This window comes from Cryptomeria japonica, chromosome 3 (assembly GCF_030272615.1).
Source record: "Cryptomeria japonica chromosome 3, Sugi_1.0, whole genome shotgun sequence".
NCBI lineage: Eukaryota > Viridiplantae > Streptophyta > Pinopsida > Cupressales > Cupressaceae > Cryptomeria > Cryptomeria japonica.
The window spans coordinates 291773703-291791548 of record NC_081407.1 but is presented as its reverse complement, the minus strand read 5'-3'; the positions used below and the strand labels follow the sequence as shown (position 1 = coordinate 291791548).

Below are 17846 nucleotides of genomic sequence, written 5' to 3'. Positions count from 1 at the left end.
TTTTGTTTTGATTTTTCACTCATTTATATATCTACATTCCATGGTTCCAAGACCTCATTCTTCTCTTTCTCAAGATCTTGAACTATCTTTTAAACCCAAATTTTAAATTATTTCACTCCTTTTTAGTTTTGTCTCTATTTGCAAGCCATCCCTAAATATATAAATCATCATTGGAACCATCAACCATGGAATTTATGATCTCTTGTCTAATCAAAGTTACAACATGGTTACCCATCTTGACATCTATAATAGAACCACTCAATTAAATGATCAAATTCTCCCAAGACTTGGGTAAATAAAAAATTGATAAATACACTTATCTTCATCTTCTAGTTTAGCATCATTAAATATACCCAACTCAAAGTGATATTAAAAGGATTCAAAGTTGGCTACAAAGTCTTCTTCATTTTAAAGAAATGCAAATTTATTTTTAAATAAACTTTATTTACAAGACTTTTTTTTATGTATCTCACATATTCTCTTCCACAAATTGAAAGCAGTAACCTCTTACGATACATTCAAGAGAATAGTATCCCCAAGAAACAATTATATGATTCCTCGTGTCTTCTTTTCCATCTTAATCCAATCTTCATCAGGCATTCTCTCAAATTTTCTGTTATTGGAAACTTCCTTGCATTGATCTCTTTCTTCAAAGAGATCCTCAATCTTCAATTTCCACAACACAAACCTATTTCCATTGAATTTACCAATCTTTGAATAGGAAATAGATTTCATGGTTCCAACCACACACAAATTTGCAAAACACTAAGTCAAACTCTTTCACTATAGTCAAAAAACCCACAACACTTCCAAGAAAGGTGTCACCTCATAAACATAACCAAGTGTCAATGTCATTTTTTGATAAATAAGGTTAACTACAATAATGAAAACAGCCAAATATTAAAAAATATGATTTACTACTTAAAATAGCATAGGATACATCTTATTGTCAAATATAACATTCTATCATAAAAAATAAGACATTGACATGATGTCTGCCTCTATCCCATTTGTTTTCCCTAGTTCTAATTTGAATGGGGTTGTTGCAGGGACTGCCACTATTGGAATTGTTGTGGCAAACTTCCTCTTGGAGGGATTGTTGTTGTTGGTTCAACAGCTTTCCCTTCTTCGAATAGGGATATGGGGAACTACTCTACGAGCTTGTCTTTCTCTACGACAGCTCCTCATGCTCCTTCCCCTTCACTTTCACCTCTAGATATGGGTGGTTCTATTGCTACTAATGATAGTGGCTTGGTTACGGCTTCTGCAAGTGATGGGATCCTCCCTCCCAGATTTTTTCCACTACTGGTAGGTGAAGCTTTGCTTGTGTGGCCAAGTCTACTATTGCTCATCCTCCCAAGGGGAAATCTCATCCTCTTTCTTGTGGAAAGACATCCCCTGTTTTGGTTTGTGGCCAAGATGTGGTGGAAAATGTTTCTTTCTACCAACGTCGTGCATTGGTGTGCAGATTTGTTGGGTTTTGGCATTTTCTCCCTAATCTACATTGTAGGGTGGGTGATTCTTGAAAGCCTCTGGTTTCTTGTAACATTGATCTTTTCACTTGTGCTAAGGGTTTTACCATTGATTCCTTTGCTTCTTTAGAGGATCATGACTCGGTGTTGGGCAAGCTATGGGATTGGAGAGTTTACTCTCTCTCAGTCAAACCTTGGACAACTTATTTTAACCCTCTTACTGAACCACTCAATGTGCATCCAGTGTAAATTCATCTTCCCAATCTTTCTATTCATTTTTGGGAGCATTCTTGTTATGAGGCCATTGACAACTCTGTCGACTATTTCTTGAAGGTTGATGATTCCACATCCTTCATGGGTCATTCTACTTTTGCTTGCATTTTAATCGATATTGATATATTGATGCCTCTCTCTGGGGATGTGTTTATTATGGTTGGGGATAGGCCATGGACTCAATCACTGGATTATGAGGGCCTCTCCTTTCGTTGTCGTAGATGCTCTCAACTGGTCAATTAGCTTCATATTGTTCTCTCTCACACCATAATGGTGTTGCTATTTGGTGGAAAGATGTTAGTGTTGATCATTTGACTGTCAAGGCTCTTGATTCCGATGTCTCTTCTCATGACGATGATGACTCCCAAGATGAGGTTGTGCCTCTTACTATCCTTGAGGCTTTCACCACCCCCCTAGATCCTACTAGTGTGACCTTCTCAAGCCTTGAGGTTTCTAGTCCTATTGCTCCTATTTTGCAACAACGATCTACTCCTATTGAGTCTGTTATTTTGCAGTGAGAATTAAACCCCTCAATTGCAAAATTGAGGAGGGACACAAATCCTCACCTTAGAATATTTCCTTCAAGGGTTACAAATTGTGCTAATAAAAAATATCAATTTGTTACAAGTTTAGGTTGGAGATTGGCAAATTCAAGTGTGATGTGAGTTGGGGCAAACCTTTATTCATCCCCTTCAGGCAACATGTTTTCCTATCACCCACCAAAGCGGGCCTAGATAGAGGATTTAATTACAAGGCACAACAACAAGTTGCCATTTTTTTCTAGGAGGTATCAACTTAGACTTCACACTTGCAATCTATACCAGCAACCATTCACTTGAGGGCAACATCACATTACATGACAAATATTTACATAACCCAAATAGAGAAATATTTGCAAGCAAGTATTCAAAATCCATATACAAGCAAGTATGTCAACATACCATCAAATATGACACAAGATATACCCTAGAAAAAACTTCAAGAGGCAAAAACCAAGTCTCCAAAAGCATCAATCACTCATGTATTATTCAACAAATAAAGCATTACAATTCATCTTGAAAGTCCTCCATAATCTTAGTTATGAAACACAAGCTCTCTACAAGCACTTCATGTCAATGAGAATGTAACCACGCATCCCATGCCATGCTTCAAACCCTCACAAATGTTAACCAACAAATGCTCTCAACCCATTAGCCAAAAATGTTTGCTTTTGTAGAAACAAGCTCACACAAAACCATTCTTAGTATTTCCCCAATATTAAATTAAATACATTTCCCATGTGATACCCAACATCAAATATGTTTCCCAATGTTACATACAATAGGTAAAGTGGCCCCAAGAATGTTAACTCCTAGTTATGCATGTATCCCTAATTCCCCATAGGTGCATCACACACAGTAATAAATTAAACATTATAAACTATATGGAAGGTGTACAACACCTAATTTCTAACACAATAATCCCCATGACACGCATACACAAAAGCATAACTCCATTTCTAAGCGACTACATCTTGTGGAACCCACTCGTCATAACACAATATACTCCACTCTCTCACCTAGTGCCTAGAAATGACAAAGTGGTGCAAATGCATTCAAAAGACTATAATTATCACAATCATAAGTAACACTCACTATAAATGTTATCCCACTAATTCAATGTTGTTACAACTAATATTCAAGCCTATTAGGAGAAATTAATGAACAAATAATTTACCCAATCACCCATTAGGTGTCCATGTACCCATTCCCAAGGTGTTGGACATGCATGAATAAATATTAGGATCGCACATTTAATATCACCTTTTCCCAACATATGACATCTTCATCATGATGTTCTTATTATTTGTATCTCATCTTCATGACATGTTGGGGATGAGGTAACGTATCAAAGAATCTCCTTTCTTTCTTATGTTGACCTACATATGCATTTTCTATTTCATTATGTGTTATATCACATCTCTTTCATCTTATTTCTCCTTTTGTGTTATTATTCTACTCCTAGTGGGATGATGACATATATTACTCACAATTAAGGCAGCTTACCAACTATCACATTTATCATGACCTTGTATGTATAGATCCATTTATGTCATACAAATTCCTATGTAGTGTTATCTATTCTAGTCCCTCTTACTACACATCATTATTACTATCATAGTATATTTTCTATCTTGTAATCTATTTTTTCCTTGGCTCATGCATGTTTTATTCATGAAAACTCTTTCTATCTATTTTCCTTAGGGTTGTCTTATTCTTCTACAAAATTGAGATATATCCTCTCATCTCCACACTCTCACTTATTTATCTATATTTTTTATCTTCTATTACACATATTATGACTCTTTGGTATTTACATCTTTATATTTATGTTTATTGTGGGATGTTTCATTTCTCTTACTCTATTATGGTCACCCTTCTCTTGGAAGTATTTCATCCTCTACTAAATTAAGACTTGAGGGAATCCCCTTAGCCAAATGTCCCCCTCTTCCTTAGGCTATTTCATATTTTCTTGTTTGGTAATAGCATCAATAATCTTACCCAATCTCTTCCTATCTCTCTCTCAATTCATGAGTTATGTGAAAACAAAAGATTTTGCCAATGGAACCCTTCACTCTAGACACTATTCTCAATCTCATTTGTATCCATTGCTTCTCATCTCCTTTCTCTTTGTGATCCTGCATGGACCTCTCAATTAGTTGGAATGACTCCATTGAGCATTTATGTGAAAACAAAAGATTTTGCCAAGGGAACCCTTCACTCTATACACTATTATCAATTTCATTTGTATCCATTGCTTCTCATCTCCTTTCTCTTTGTGATTCTTCATGGACCTCTCAATTAATTGGAATGACTTCATTGAGCATAAGTAGGACTAATGATGTGTGTGTTTTCTATAGTTTCACTTTTGTGTTATGCTTTACTATATTCTTCTAATTTCATTGATAGCATGCTTTTCTAAAATGAAAAAGTTATTGTTTCTTCTTATAGGTGTTACAAGAAATGAGCACACTCAAGTGAAGGTGAAAGTTAAAAGAAGTGGAGGAGTGAAGGTGAAAATTAAAAGAAGTGGAGGAAAATAATCTCATAGATGCGTATCATTTTTATTAGTATCCTTTGTGTTCTTTATTTTTTAATTTTTTGTTATTTACTTTAGTGTACTTTTTCACCTAGTTGCTCTAGCCCACTAAAGTGTGGACAAAATGTAAAGTTGGAAATAACCCATTTTGTTACTTCTACTTGTATAATTGCACTAGTTCCAGTGGCAACTTTTTTAGGTGTATTCTTGGACCATTTGTCTGAAACCCTTTATCTTATCCAAAGTTCTAATCTAATATGTACTAATCCTCAACCCTTTTCTACCCCAATAACCTATTTTGACTATTTTGGGATAAATCTCAAAATCGTAAACAAAATGCATTTTGGTGCTAGAGGACAAAATGCATCTTTTTTGTTGAAGGACAATAAGCAACCAGATGTTATACTCCAAATCAACTCCAAATCGTTCCAAATTTTTAGTACCAAAATCTAAATCACTTGTTCCAATTTCCTCACAAATGGTCAATTCAAGTTAAGATTGAAATAAAAGACCAAAATTCTTTATTTAAAAAATAACACTTGTAGGAAACTCAATTACAAAGATTTCCTCTTTATCTTCTAAAACAAGCTAATAAGTGCTAGAATCCATATTTGAAGCTTATTTTGTAAGTTTCACTCTTGTTAGTATTACTTCAACCATCTCTCATTATATTTCCATCTCTCCTTTATCCCTAGCCTTCATTCATCCCAATCATTCTTACATTGAAGACTCAATTTCACTATTCCTTGTCCATACACTCTTCATCATCTCCATTTTCAAAATATTTATCCTTTAAAATATTTTCCTCAATTAGTCCAAACTCCTCATTCTACTTCGCATCCATAGACACATGCAAGCTACATCACATACTATATCTCCTTAGGTTTTCCCACACATCATTTATGTTTATAAACACATTATCATTATTTATCTTTGTTGAGTTGAAGTTGAAAGAAACTAAAGGATTAACTAAGACATTTTTCCTATGTAACCACAATCTTTCCCTTTGTCCCCTAGAGTAAAACACTTATTATAGAAAATTTATGGTAGAGAAAAAAAAATCTAAAACCATGTTTAGAGCCATCAAAATGTAAAAGGAAAAATCCCCTAAGTGTGTCAAATCTATTCAACTTTGAAGAACCTAAGATCAAACTACAAAGTTGCCTCTCCAATGCCAAGCAACATTTCTTCCTATAGAGGTGTCCTATACCAATGCTAGAGTCGCATAGGTCACTATTACCCTAGCTAGGTATCTAAGTCTCACAAGTGCGCACCTTTTGCACCTAAGTACTATAAAGTAGTCATTTAAGGGTCCTCAATACCTAAGGCTACCTTAAAAGAGCACAAATTACATACCCTACGATTTATTTTTAGATGTTTTGTCTACTTTGATCTTTCTCTCAATTTGTCTATTTGGACCCCTTTCTAGCATGTTTCCCTCTCCCTATAGCTTGTCTCTCTTTCCATGTTTCTACTCTAACCTTTCTATGTGTTTGTCCCCTTCCTAGGACCTCTTCCTTATCCCTATGTTCCCCCTTCCCCTTTTAATGTGTTATCACTCCTTGTTATAAGCTTCATCGACAATTAAGCTACCCATGTGTGCATTTTCATAATGATTGTTCCATAAATGAAGCACTCAATCATTTTATATTAGAACTAACCAATTTTCATCATGTTTCTTCCATAACTTTCACACCTAATATCCAATTAAGATTAGATATGTTGATATCAGTGTGATTCCACTTATCTTCCCATGCAAGCTTATCATCCTTGAGATTTGGTTTACCTATGACCCTATCGCTCATAGGGCATATATGTCCCTCCTCTTTTGGCACAAAAAATTAAATGTGACCTCATCCTTGGATGATTGAAATTAATTTAGACGATTCCTACTTGAGAGAACATTTAGTCCCAAAGCCCTATAGAAGGAGCCTTCCTATACTCATTAAAACATCCACACACATCATATTGTTCTCACTCTTACATTTTGGTGTTCTTTAACAATTATGGAGTTTGGGACCCTTGCAGCAATTGTCTACCTTTTAAGCATCTACATCAAGCTTTAGAGCCTACTAGAATACTATTTTGAAGCCATAGAGTACCTTTGAGTAGTCTTATTCCTTACTCCATCCCTTTTATTGCCATTCTTCTTCCCCTCATCCAGTTTGCTTCAATTCCCACCATTCTTTCTAATATGTTTTTTCACTTTCCCACTTCATCCCTCTTTAATTCCATACCAAACTTGTTGCCTTGTATTCCCATCACATCCTTCCATCTCCCCATCATGTCCTAGTTCTCTTTGTTGCATCTCCTAATTAGTAAGTACCCTAGAGTTTTGATTTTCATTCCAATTAATAAGTACATTTTTAGATTTGTTTTCAATTATTGATGTCACTATCAATATAAAATTGGGTACATTTAATGTAAAAGAGTAAATATTATGTCAACGAAAATATTATAGTATCTATGAGTTAGATACATCACAACACTTGGAAAAGTCACTCACACCGTAGGAAGTTTTCAATGGTATTGGCTTTTGCTATGGCACAATCAAAGATCTATCTAAACAGGCAATATGTATCTACTCACACAAAAACATGTGCCTATTCACATTGTGTCTACTCACACAAAGCCTTAGCTGGGGAAATCTTAGGCGTACCTTATATCTCAAGTTGGGTGGGCTTATGTGCCCTTTTCTTTAATTTTTATAGCTCAGCGAGGCCACTTTATACTTCTTTGAGTGATCTCCATGTCCTTTTCAAGTCTCACATAAATGCTTTATATAAATCTAAAAGGTGATTTTCAAACCATTACACTCTTTCACAAAGACTATCTTTAACTATTATTTGATAAATATAATTATTCTTCTTTAAAAAGAGTTTTCATAAATATTCTTCATTAATTTCCATTTTAATCAAATGATCATATTTTTTTTTAATTTCCATCTAATACGTCCATAACTTTATTTTCATTTGAAGGAAAAGTTTCATGACAGAAAATCACCAATGCTCAGCACACAAAGATAGAGATTCTCGAAAAATTGAAGTCATTTGAAGACAGGTCACCAGTGCCCTACCCCTAATGCAAGCACATCTGTCCCCATAGCAAAATTAGTAATACAGCCATTAAACTTTCCAAAGAGTTTTCCGACAACCTACCATGCTTGTCCATCTTTTCACTTTCTTCTGTTCATCAAACGTAGGGTTTCAAAACTCAATTTTTCTCTCTTGCATGCATTTCCTTTGCAATTTTACACTAGGCTTTCGGCTATGCTTTCCTCATTTTTCTCTATTACTATCATCTACAGGCACCTAAAACTTTGTGGATCTGATATTAGCAACCCTGTATCTACAAACCTGAAGATTTCAGCTGATTCGCCATGCCAACACTCCTAGCCTTCATACCAGCGCATGTCTTATGACATGTGCCCTCTTGAGCCATTGGGGTCCTTTTGTCCTGGGGAACACATTTGTCCTGCTTCAGATTGACATGGCTTTCCTATAGCAGCTCTCAAAAATCATTTCCAACATTGTCCGAGCTCATTCTAGGTTCATTTACATCCTCTTAACCATTGTTTCCTCTCCCATTTACATCCTCTTGTCAATTGTCCAGTCTCAGCTCCGTGTGATTGATTAGTGTTGGGCTAGTCGGAGATAGTCTTACGTTAGCACTAGCCTGTCACACACTTCAAACAAGGAAAGTGATCTTTTCATTTGTTACAACTCTAAATCCTTTAGTTGCCATTGGTTCCCAAAATGGTTTTCTTCGAAAGGAGGAAATCCTACTCCCAACATTTATAGTCAATTATAATTTTGAACCTTTCTATTGTTATTACCAATAACAGTTGTGCGGAAGGCGTAAGTGGGTAATAAATATATATTCACTTTTGCCATATCTCGTAATATTTCTATAGGATTTTAAGATGTGCTGAGATTACACAGCTTCTACCAATATAATCTAAAAAGAATGATTTAATTGTTGTGGTTGTTTTAGGATTTAGGCTTAACAATCCTTCAGCCATATGCAATAGAATACTTTGGTCCCTTTCGTGCATTGCTAAAAGTGGATTACAAGAAGTTTTCTCCACATATCAACTATATTCAAATTAGCATTCTACTAAGCTGAACAAAATAATCATTGCTATTATATGTCCAATATTTCCTTAAAAAATAGACCTGACCTGACTGGGGTTATCTCAGAAATCCTCTCTATTGGCATTAACAACGTTCAGAGATGTTGAGTCCAAGAAAACTCATCGTGAAAATTTTGGATATGGAGATAGCATCTTCATTTCACCATTTTATGAAGATTTTGTACTGACCATTCAGGTAGTCTGCTACCATGAAAAGGCCACGAACACAAGCAGTTGTAACATTCTGGGTGCAATTTTCTGATCCTAGTATTCTTGGACTTGCTCATATATTACTAACGTATCAGTCCTGTGATTGTAAAAAACCTTCATGTGTTTCGTACTTTAAAGATCTTACTTCATATTTATATGCTTTTCATATATTGCTTATTGAAAAAAAACTGGGAACCAAATAGCTAGTTCCAGTACCATTAGGTAGATGTTTCCTGACCAAGATACTTCACAAAATGCTAGTCTGCTTAAGAAACATAAAAAACAATCAACACGCCATGTAGCTTATGTTGTTGCTTATGTTGTTGCACATGTTTAGTGCAGGAGTATTTTAAATAAAATCCCTCACTGTATTCTATAACAGAGAAAATGCATTGCAGAGACGACCAACGCAGCTTTGATCTTACCAAACTGGGTGCTTTAATGTGAACGTCACTTCCCCTCCCATAAGCATATAATATAACACAGGTACAAACACATAGATCATCTTGATAAAAATTTCACATCTCGACTTAACAAATACTGATAAAACCTCACATTTTGACTTAACAGCTACTGATAACAACTTTGCAGAAGTGTTATGAGGAGGATAACTACACTTTCACCAGATGAAACCTGCCTGATGGGACAGATTTACCAAGCCTAAAATCACGAGAAGGTACAAATTTTCATAACCATAAGTTATTGAAGCAATTTTTTAACCCCAGATCTATGTGGATTGCAGGTGCCGTTTCTGGCATTTAATCACATTGACATCCAGCAACTGAGAAATATGGAACAATAAAATCTATTATAGCGAGCAAAAAAAGTGTCAGACCACATTGAAAATTAAGCTGCCCTTTTGAATTTATTACAATCAATAATCCTTCTTGTGCAACTTTACAGGTGTACATGTATACTACATTTTCAAGTCAGTAAATCCAACTTCTCCCACAAACTGAAGATGACCAGAGGCCTTGTAAGTTGAAAGAATAAAATAGGAATTTTCTCGGGAAACTTTTCAAACCTGTCAAGTAAGAGATAACCTATTTCAGAGTCTCTTAAAATTTGTATAATAAGAAAACAGGCAAGCAGAAAAAGAACATCCCAACTTGATGTCAATTATACTAGAGTGAATTAATTTCAATGAAAGAATGTATACAAGCAGATAACAAGCCACTGTTTAACATGCATAACATGAGAACCTTTGCACTTCTATCATTTCTAGTCTTCCTTTGCAGGAGGAAGATCCTCAAGGCCTAGACTGTCAACAGGCAAGGACGAGGTTCCCAAAATCCCATCTGAGCTAAGACTCAATCCAACCTGCAAAGTTCAAAGCCAATTGATCAGCTGCACATATTGTTTAAAAGTTATTAATTGTTGTGTTCAAGGATATTGAGGACAACTTTTAGACCAGGTAGATAGAGATGGATTGCACTTTTAAAAATAAGACCATATTTGGGCAATGGTAAGAGAAAGGCCAAAAGGTAAAAGAAATCCCTAAATAGAGATCACAGGAAGCAAACAATTAGTTTCTGGCAAACCATCACAAACCAGCATCCTCAATATGGTAATACAGTTTTTCATTTTATTTTTTATGGATTATAATACGATTTACACTTTAAACAAGGCTGGCAAAACCCTAGAACAAGCAATCAGAGTCTCTCTTGCATACAAACTAAAACTATGGCCCATACCTCTTGTTGGAACCGCAGCATATCAGCACGAGCCATGGCTTCAGCTTGAGCTATTCTTTGTCTAAATGTTTGAGCCATCTCATCAGCCTGTGCAAAATAAAGTTTATTACTAGAAATATGGAATGCGTATGACTTGATTTTCTTTGAAAAATAAGTAAATCAATAATTAGGCACTTACCTTTTCATACACAAGCTTAGGGTTGCGAACCATATCACCAGGTGTGGGCTCCAATTTCTTTGTTGAGAGGGATACCCTGCCTCTTTCACGATCATGGCTGAGTATCATCACCTTCACCAAACCAAAAGTATAAAATTACTGTGTCTGTTCCAAGTAAATGTGAATGCAAAAAGAAAAGTTCAGGATCTATCTTCCAAAATTCAGAGGGAAAGAGAAATTACCTTAAGACTGTCACCTGGCTGCAACACTGTGCCAACATCTAAAACACGGTCATGGCTTATTTGACTGACATGCAAGAGGCCATTAATGCCTCCAATATCTATAAAAGCACCATAAGGCTTTATACTTTGCACTGTTCCAACAACAACAGAACCAATTCCCAATGGAGCCTGGTTATCTGACACAGCTTTTCGATTACTCAATACAAGACGATATTGTTCCTCATCTGCTTCCATGAATTTCAGAGGTATCTCCATGCCAATTAGCTCTTCTGAAGTTAAATTCTGCAAATACATAGAACTTCATATGGTCATAGTCTAGTGTTGGCCCCAAGTATTACCTTTTGATTCAATAGCAAGGATGACAACTCACAGTTGACAATTGTGAAAATGGGACAAACCCTCTGACACCTTCTATAAGTACAACAAGTCCTCCTTTGTTAGAAGCTACCACCTGCAAGCCAAATCTTGCATTAGAATGCAACAATTCTCCGTAAACATTTAAAATGCATCTAAACTAGACTGCACCAAGGGATTTGCAACTTCAATTTTTTAAAAGAACTAAGAATTTTAGATTAATTGCCACAAAATGTTCCAAATTTATTATAACTAGCCACTAAATAATGGAAGAACTTGTTTACAACAGCTTTTATTGAAACACCTAGTAAGATATCAATCTCTCAGTTGCAGTAAGGGCAACATAATTCTCTCTACGGTTAATATACAATTTGTTTATTATTTACGTTGTTTTCTTCATTAAGAGCAAACTCTGCTACATAACAGCAGTAGCAAAATCAGCCCTTGGATGGTGACAACGTTGCTCATCTCCTGACAAACAGTTTGTTACATGTTATAAATGTGAAATTAAAATACATAAACATCCACAATAGTCTACTAAATGGAGTGTAAATGTGGATTGGAAACTAAATTTTGACATAGAAAGAAAACCTGCAGGCTGCAAACAAGAGATTTTCTGATTTTCTATACAAAGTAGCATCAAAATAATTTTTTGTTTTTCTTCATGTCATCATCACGGACACTGCTACAGATTGTGCCTCCTCACCAGTGTTTCGTCTTATTCAGGCCCACAAGAGGTGTAATTTTTTTCATTTGTTGTTAGCTAGAGGACTGATGAAGCTAAATTAGTCTCTTACTCTAAGAGAATTTAAATCCGAAAGTGTTTGTATCTTCACATTTTTCCAAACTAACTTCCCACCTTTTATTATATTCCAACAAAGCTTTTCCAACTCCTTCAAAGCATTGATCTTCTCCAGCATTTTCAGCTGGTTGTGCTGTTTCTTAATATAATTCACCTTGATGTTGCAGCTTCAAGTTCAGTAAATCAGCCTGTCTATCTTTTTATCTATTATGTGAAGAGTAGAGCCTTAGTTTGTAAGAAATATCTCAAGGCAGAGATTCAAAACTGTAAACACTTTTGTGTTTTATTCCAAAATGGCTGAGGAATTTTGATGTCTTACTTCATCCTTCTGTAGATCCAAGGTCCATTGGGTAGAGGGGAACTTAAAAGCAGTGACTGACTGAGTAAATATTCTCTTGAGAAGACATCTCTATTGCAAATTAACCTCATATATTAATGCACGTCTCTGAGCAAGAACGAGTAATTTATCAAAACCTTATTTAATGCCACAAATGAAACTCACAAAACAAGGCAAAAGAAGTTCTCATCACAATGATGATTGATACATGACTCAACAAGCTAATCAATGATAAAAGAATAGTTCTAAGGAGCCCAACTGAGGTTTTCTATAGCAAATACTAGCAGATAATCCAAGAAAAATGGAATCGATGGGCCTACAAGATATCCCAACAGCAAACAAAATCAAGAAATTCAAACTCTTTTACTTTTGCATGGGCCCCAACATAAACCCTCTGCCTTAAGTTGGCTTCACCATTTTGTGAAATCAAGCTAAGCTACTCCATTAAGCTTCAGGATTTCAAAAAATGGATTAAGCTCGGTACTGATATACAGATTTTACAATGTATGGTCATTTTAATCTAAATTTTGTCCTCTAGCACTCTTGAAAGAGAGAAACAATAGAAACTTCAAGAATGAACTCAAGATACCCTAACAACTAATCAACATTATCTAGGCCAACATCCTTATAACTGCTATATTCAGTTCCAAAGAGAATATACTAAACATCAACCAACATGATGGTTTGTCAGATAGCACAAATGGAACCTAATATTCTCTGTTAGAAAAACTTATGAATGACTAATCCATTATCCTGTGGGCTCATACAGATAACTAGATTACAAACAACTTTGACAGTGCCTCCAAAAATAATTCAAGACAAGCTAATATTGGAGGAATTGCTCAAGATCATATGGGTTCTATTTTTTCTTCCTAATCTCGGGGGATTAGAATCCACTCAAACAATATGACAAAGCTTCTAGCATGTTCTCATGGGTTGTTACTACCAACAAGCATTAGATAGCTTCTTGTCCATCTTATTCAACATAGTTAATCAACTACTCGTCCTCTCACTACAAACTTGCATTGTTCTCTCCATGCCAAAGCACATTTCTATGTTATCTAAAAGGATTCAAAGACAAAGATTTAAACATAGAAACGGGACTCGCCCAGACTCGGCGAGTCCGAGTACGAGTCAGGCCCGGCGAGTCCCAGGGGCTCGGACTCGGACTCGTCCGAGTAAACTCGCTAGACTCGCCGAGTTGGCGAGTTTGGCCCAAACTCGCCAAACTCGGCGAGTCTCGAGCCCCAGACTCGGCTGGCGTCAAGCCAAACAAAAAACACAAAAAAAAATTATTTTGCAATATTTTTTAAGTCCGTTTTTTTTTATAATTATCTTCTATCCCTAAAAGTGACTTTCATTTCATTCACTTGCAAAAAAGGGAGGAGTAAAGTGAGTTGGGAAGAAAAACAAGGGTGCATAGAAGAAAAACCAGCAAGGAGGAAGCTCAAGTTTTCTTCAATTTTTCACATTGGAGCTGCATTGTGTTTCGATTTGGTGCATCAAGAGTTGGATAGGAAGACTGTGCTGCTCGTTTCAAGCTTGTTGTAAGAGGTACGATTGTTTTTTTGAAGATTAGTTTGTTTCTTGTATGCAAAAATTGCATTTTCTATTCATTTTTTTTGAAAGTTTTACATTTTCTTTCAAAATCTTTTGTATGTTTGTAAGTAGCATGTAGTATGTAGTTGTAGTGTTGTACTATGTAGGGTTTGTAAATTTTATTTTTTTTTAAAGTAGGGTTTGACAAACCCTACTTTAGTTTTTTTGAATGTATGTAATATGTATTAATTTTATTTTGTATTTGTAATGTTTTATTGCAGCAAACTTCACTTTATTATTTGCCTCAACTTCAAGTTTCACAAAACTATCCTAAAATGTCTACTTCAGCTTCTAGACCCCCCATTAGAAAGGACCCTGCTTCGAAATATCATGAGGATTTTCCAAGGCAAGGAAAGGAGCAAACAAAATGTATGTTTTGCAAAACAATATTCCATGGAGGTATATATAGGCTGAAATACCATATTGCTGGTGTGCATGGACATGATGCCGAACCATGCCTAAAAGCAGTCCTTGAGGCCGTACGTGAATGTTATGTAATGGTTGAGGAGATTGAAAGGAAAAAGAAACAAAAGGAGGATCGAGCGGCCATTGGGAGAGAGACAGTTTTAGGAAGAGGGACACAGTTAGGTTGTGTTGGAGGCCCTTCTTCCTTACCTCAATATCGTCCCACTCAGTTTGCTACTGCTGGTGCTTCCGTTTCTGCTTCTGCTTCTGCTTCTATAAGTGACAGTGCCACCACCACTTCTCATGCTCCTAGCACTAGTAGTTGTAGTGGGAGTGCTACCATTGGACCTAGGATTCGTAAATCTAGGTTGGATTCCTTCTTTGTGCCTCGCACTACTCCTGGGTCCCAACCATCGCTTGAGGGCATGGGTTGGAACAAGGAGGTCCATGATGCTGCTAAAATGGCAGTTGGCAGGTTTTGGAGCTACAACTGTATTCCATTCTTTGTAGCCAGGTGAATGTTTTACTAACTTTTATGTTTGATAACTTTGATTGTTTTAATTTTTATACTTAACTTATCTCATTGAATTTTTATACTTAACTTATCTCATTGAGTTTCTTTGCGACAGGTCTCCTTATTGGCAACAAATGGTTGATGCCATTACCATATGCGGGGCGGGGTTCAAAGCCCCTAGTGAGAGTGATTTAAGGGGACCCATTTTGTCTCAAATGGTGGATGATGTGAAGAAGGATTTAGATGAACAATGTTAGATATGGAGCACTAAAGGTTGCACCATCATGACTGATAGTTGGACGGATGGGAGAAATAGAACTCTCCTTAATTTTCTTGTTTCTTCTGCAGGTGATTGATTAATTTTAGTTTCATATAGTCTTTAATTTTTTATTTTTTATCTAATGGTTTATTGAATGATCATTGACCTAGCTTAATTTTTTTATTTCAGGGGGCACCATTTTCATCAAGTCCATTGATGCCTCCGTCCATTGCAAGAATGCCACCTACCTATGTGAGCAGATAGAGGAGGTGATTGAAGATGTGGGTGAGGAGAACGTGGTACAGGTGGTGGCCGACAATGCAGCAAATTATGTTGCTGCGGGTAAACTTTTGATTACAAACTAATTTTGTTTGCAAATTAATTACTATCTTGTAGTTTGTACATCCATTAATTACAAATTATGTTGCTACAAGTAGACTATTGATGGAGAGGCACCCATCTATAGTTTGGACTCCATGTGTTGCTCATTGCATTGACCTCATGTTGGAGGATATTGGAAAAATCCCATGGGTCAAGAGATGTGTAGAAAGGGCAACAAATGTCTGCAAATTTGTATATAATCATTCATGGGTGTTGGCTCTTATGAGACAATACACAAAGCAGAAGGAGTTAGCTCATCCAAGAATCACAAGATTTGCCACAAACTTCCTCACATTGCAGTCCATGCTTAGGTCTAAGTCTGCCTTGAGACGTATAATTGTTGGTGAGGAGTGGTCTTCCTCATCCTATGCTACCACCCCTGCAGGGAAAGATATGGCAGACTGCATTTTTGATGAGCAAGGCTTTTGTGTCCCTTGTGATGAGATAGTGAAGGTGATTTTTTTATAAATTCTACAATTTAACTTCATGTTTTATAACTTATTATATGTATTCTCTTATTTGCTCATTTTTCTGAATTACACAATATTTTCAATTTTGCAGTTTGTTAAGCCCTTGGTGGTTTTGTTGCGAGTTGCGGATGGAGATAAGCCCACAATGGGATATATATATATATGAGGGCATGGATAGGGCGAAGGAGGCCATCAGATTCATCTATGGAGGAGATGAGAGCAAATATGATCCCATTTGGGAGATCATTGATAGGAGATGGCATCACAGCTTCATAGGCCCATCCATGCGGCAGCCTATTATCTAAATCCGCCATTCCATTTTATCCCTTCTTTCAAGGCTGATGTGGAGGTCCTTAATGGGCTATATGCAATCATGGAGAAGATGGGACCTGCTGGTACTTCTTAGATAGACCTTTTTCGAGAGCTACAGTTATTCTCAAATGCACAAGGGGAGACCTTCTCTCGTCTTGTCGCCAAAGACGGTAGGACAACTATGATGCCAGGTAAAAATAAATTGTAAGGCTTAATTTTAGTTTTATTCAATACTATATTGTAACTTGTTAAATGAGTTCATGAGTGAGACTGATTTTATTTATTTTTCTCATTTCAAACTCAGATCATTGGTGGAACTTTTTTGGCCCAGAGACACCAAATATTCAGAAGTTGGCCATTCGCATCTTGAGCCAACCATGCAGCGCATCAGGTTGTGAGCGCAATTGGAGTATGTTTGAGCACATACACTCCAAGAGGCGCAATAGATTATCTGTGGAGAAGATGAATGATCTCGTCTTTGTTCACTACAACCTTCGCCTGAGAATGAGAAAGAATGCAATAGTTGACATGTCTCCTATCATTTTAGATGAGGTTGATCTTGAAGCAGAGTGGGCCAATGAGAATCAGACAGCTCCTGGGACTCCTACAGCTATATTTAGTGATGATGACATTGATTGGATCGACCAGGTAGATATAGAAGTTGAGGCTGTAGCCATGGCAGAGGAGCAGAGAGCACGAGCAGAGACAAGAAATACTGAGACTTAGAGTGACATAGCTGTTCCTGATGTTGGTGAGCATGACACAGTTGTTCTTGATGTTGGTGAGCATGGCATGGTGTCACGGGGAGCGACTATGGCTTCTGAATCATCCAAGACCTACTTTAAACACCTTCGCAGGGGGCCAAGGCGAGAGGGTGCACGACCCTCTGAGCCATAGGCTTGTACACTTGTAGTTGTATTTAGTATTTACTATTTACCTTTTGTATTTGTATGAAACATTTGATGATGATCATATGATGACATGGATTTTTTATTCCATGAGTTTTGTAATATTGTATACATTTGACAATATTTATATATCTATGTTTGTTATTTTCTTCAGCTACAATTTGCATTTATGCTTGTAGACACTTAAAAATAATTATTTTAATTATTTTTAATTCCTCGCATAATTAATTAATTAATTATGTTAATT

At 36.2% G+C, this 17846-nt stretch overlaps 2 protein-coding genes across 4 annotated transcripts in view; one reads left to right on the top strand and one right to left on the bottom strand.

Annotated features, from left to right (window-relative positions):
* Positions 1–10004: 10004 nt before the first annotated feature.
* Positions 10005–17846, bottom strand: part of LOC131062700 (small ribosomal subunit protein bS1c) — a 101925-nt gene continuing 94083 nt past the window's right edge. The window contains exons 3-8 of one of the 2 annotated variants that reach the window (XR_009110929.1): positions 11629–11709; positions 11259–11540; positions 11038–11148; positions 10860–10946; positions 10325–10485; positions 10005–10189 (exon numbers count right to left, since the gene is read on the bottom strand). Coding sequence is in view for 1 of the 2 variants with exons in the window: in XM_057996401.1 (XP_057852384.1) it covers positions 10387–10485; positions 10860–10946; positions 11038–11148; positions 11259–11540; positions 11629–11709 (660 nt within the window). In the remaining variant the exon portion in view is untranslated. The remainder of the gene's footprint in view (positions 10190–10324; positions 10486–10859; positions 10947–11037; positions 11149–11258; positions 11541–11628; positions 11710–17846) is intronic. The other variant, XM_057996401.1, reaches the window with a different exon arrangement.
* On the top strand, positions 16275–17542 carry LOC131062701 (uncharacterized). Of its 2 annotated transcripts, none has more exons than XM_059218237.1 (2): positions 16275–16882; positions 17023–17542. In XM_059218237.1, exons 1-2 carry the CDS (start codon positions 16873–16875, stop codon positions 17415–17417), a joined length of 405 nt encoding a protein of 134 aa, XP_059074220.1. In that variant the 5' UTR covers positions 16275–16872; the 3' UTR covers positions 17418–17542. The 2 variants fall into 2 exon arrangements, with proteins under 2 accessions (XP_059074220.1, XP_057852385.2); XM_057996402.2 differs by having other exon boundaries at positions 16996–17542.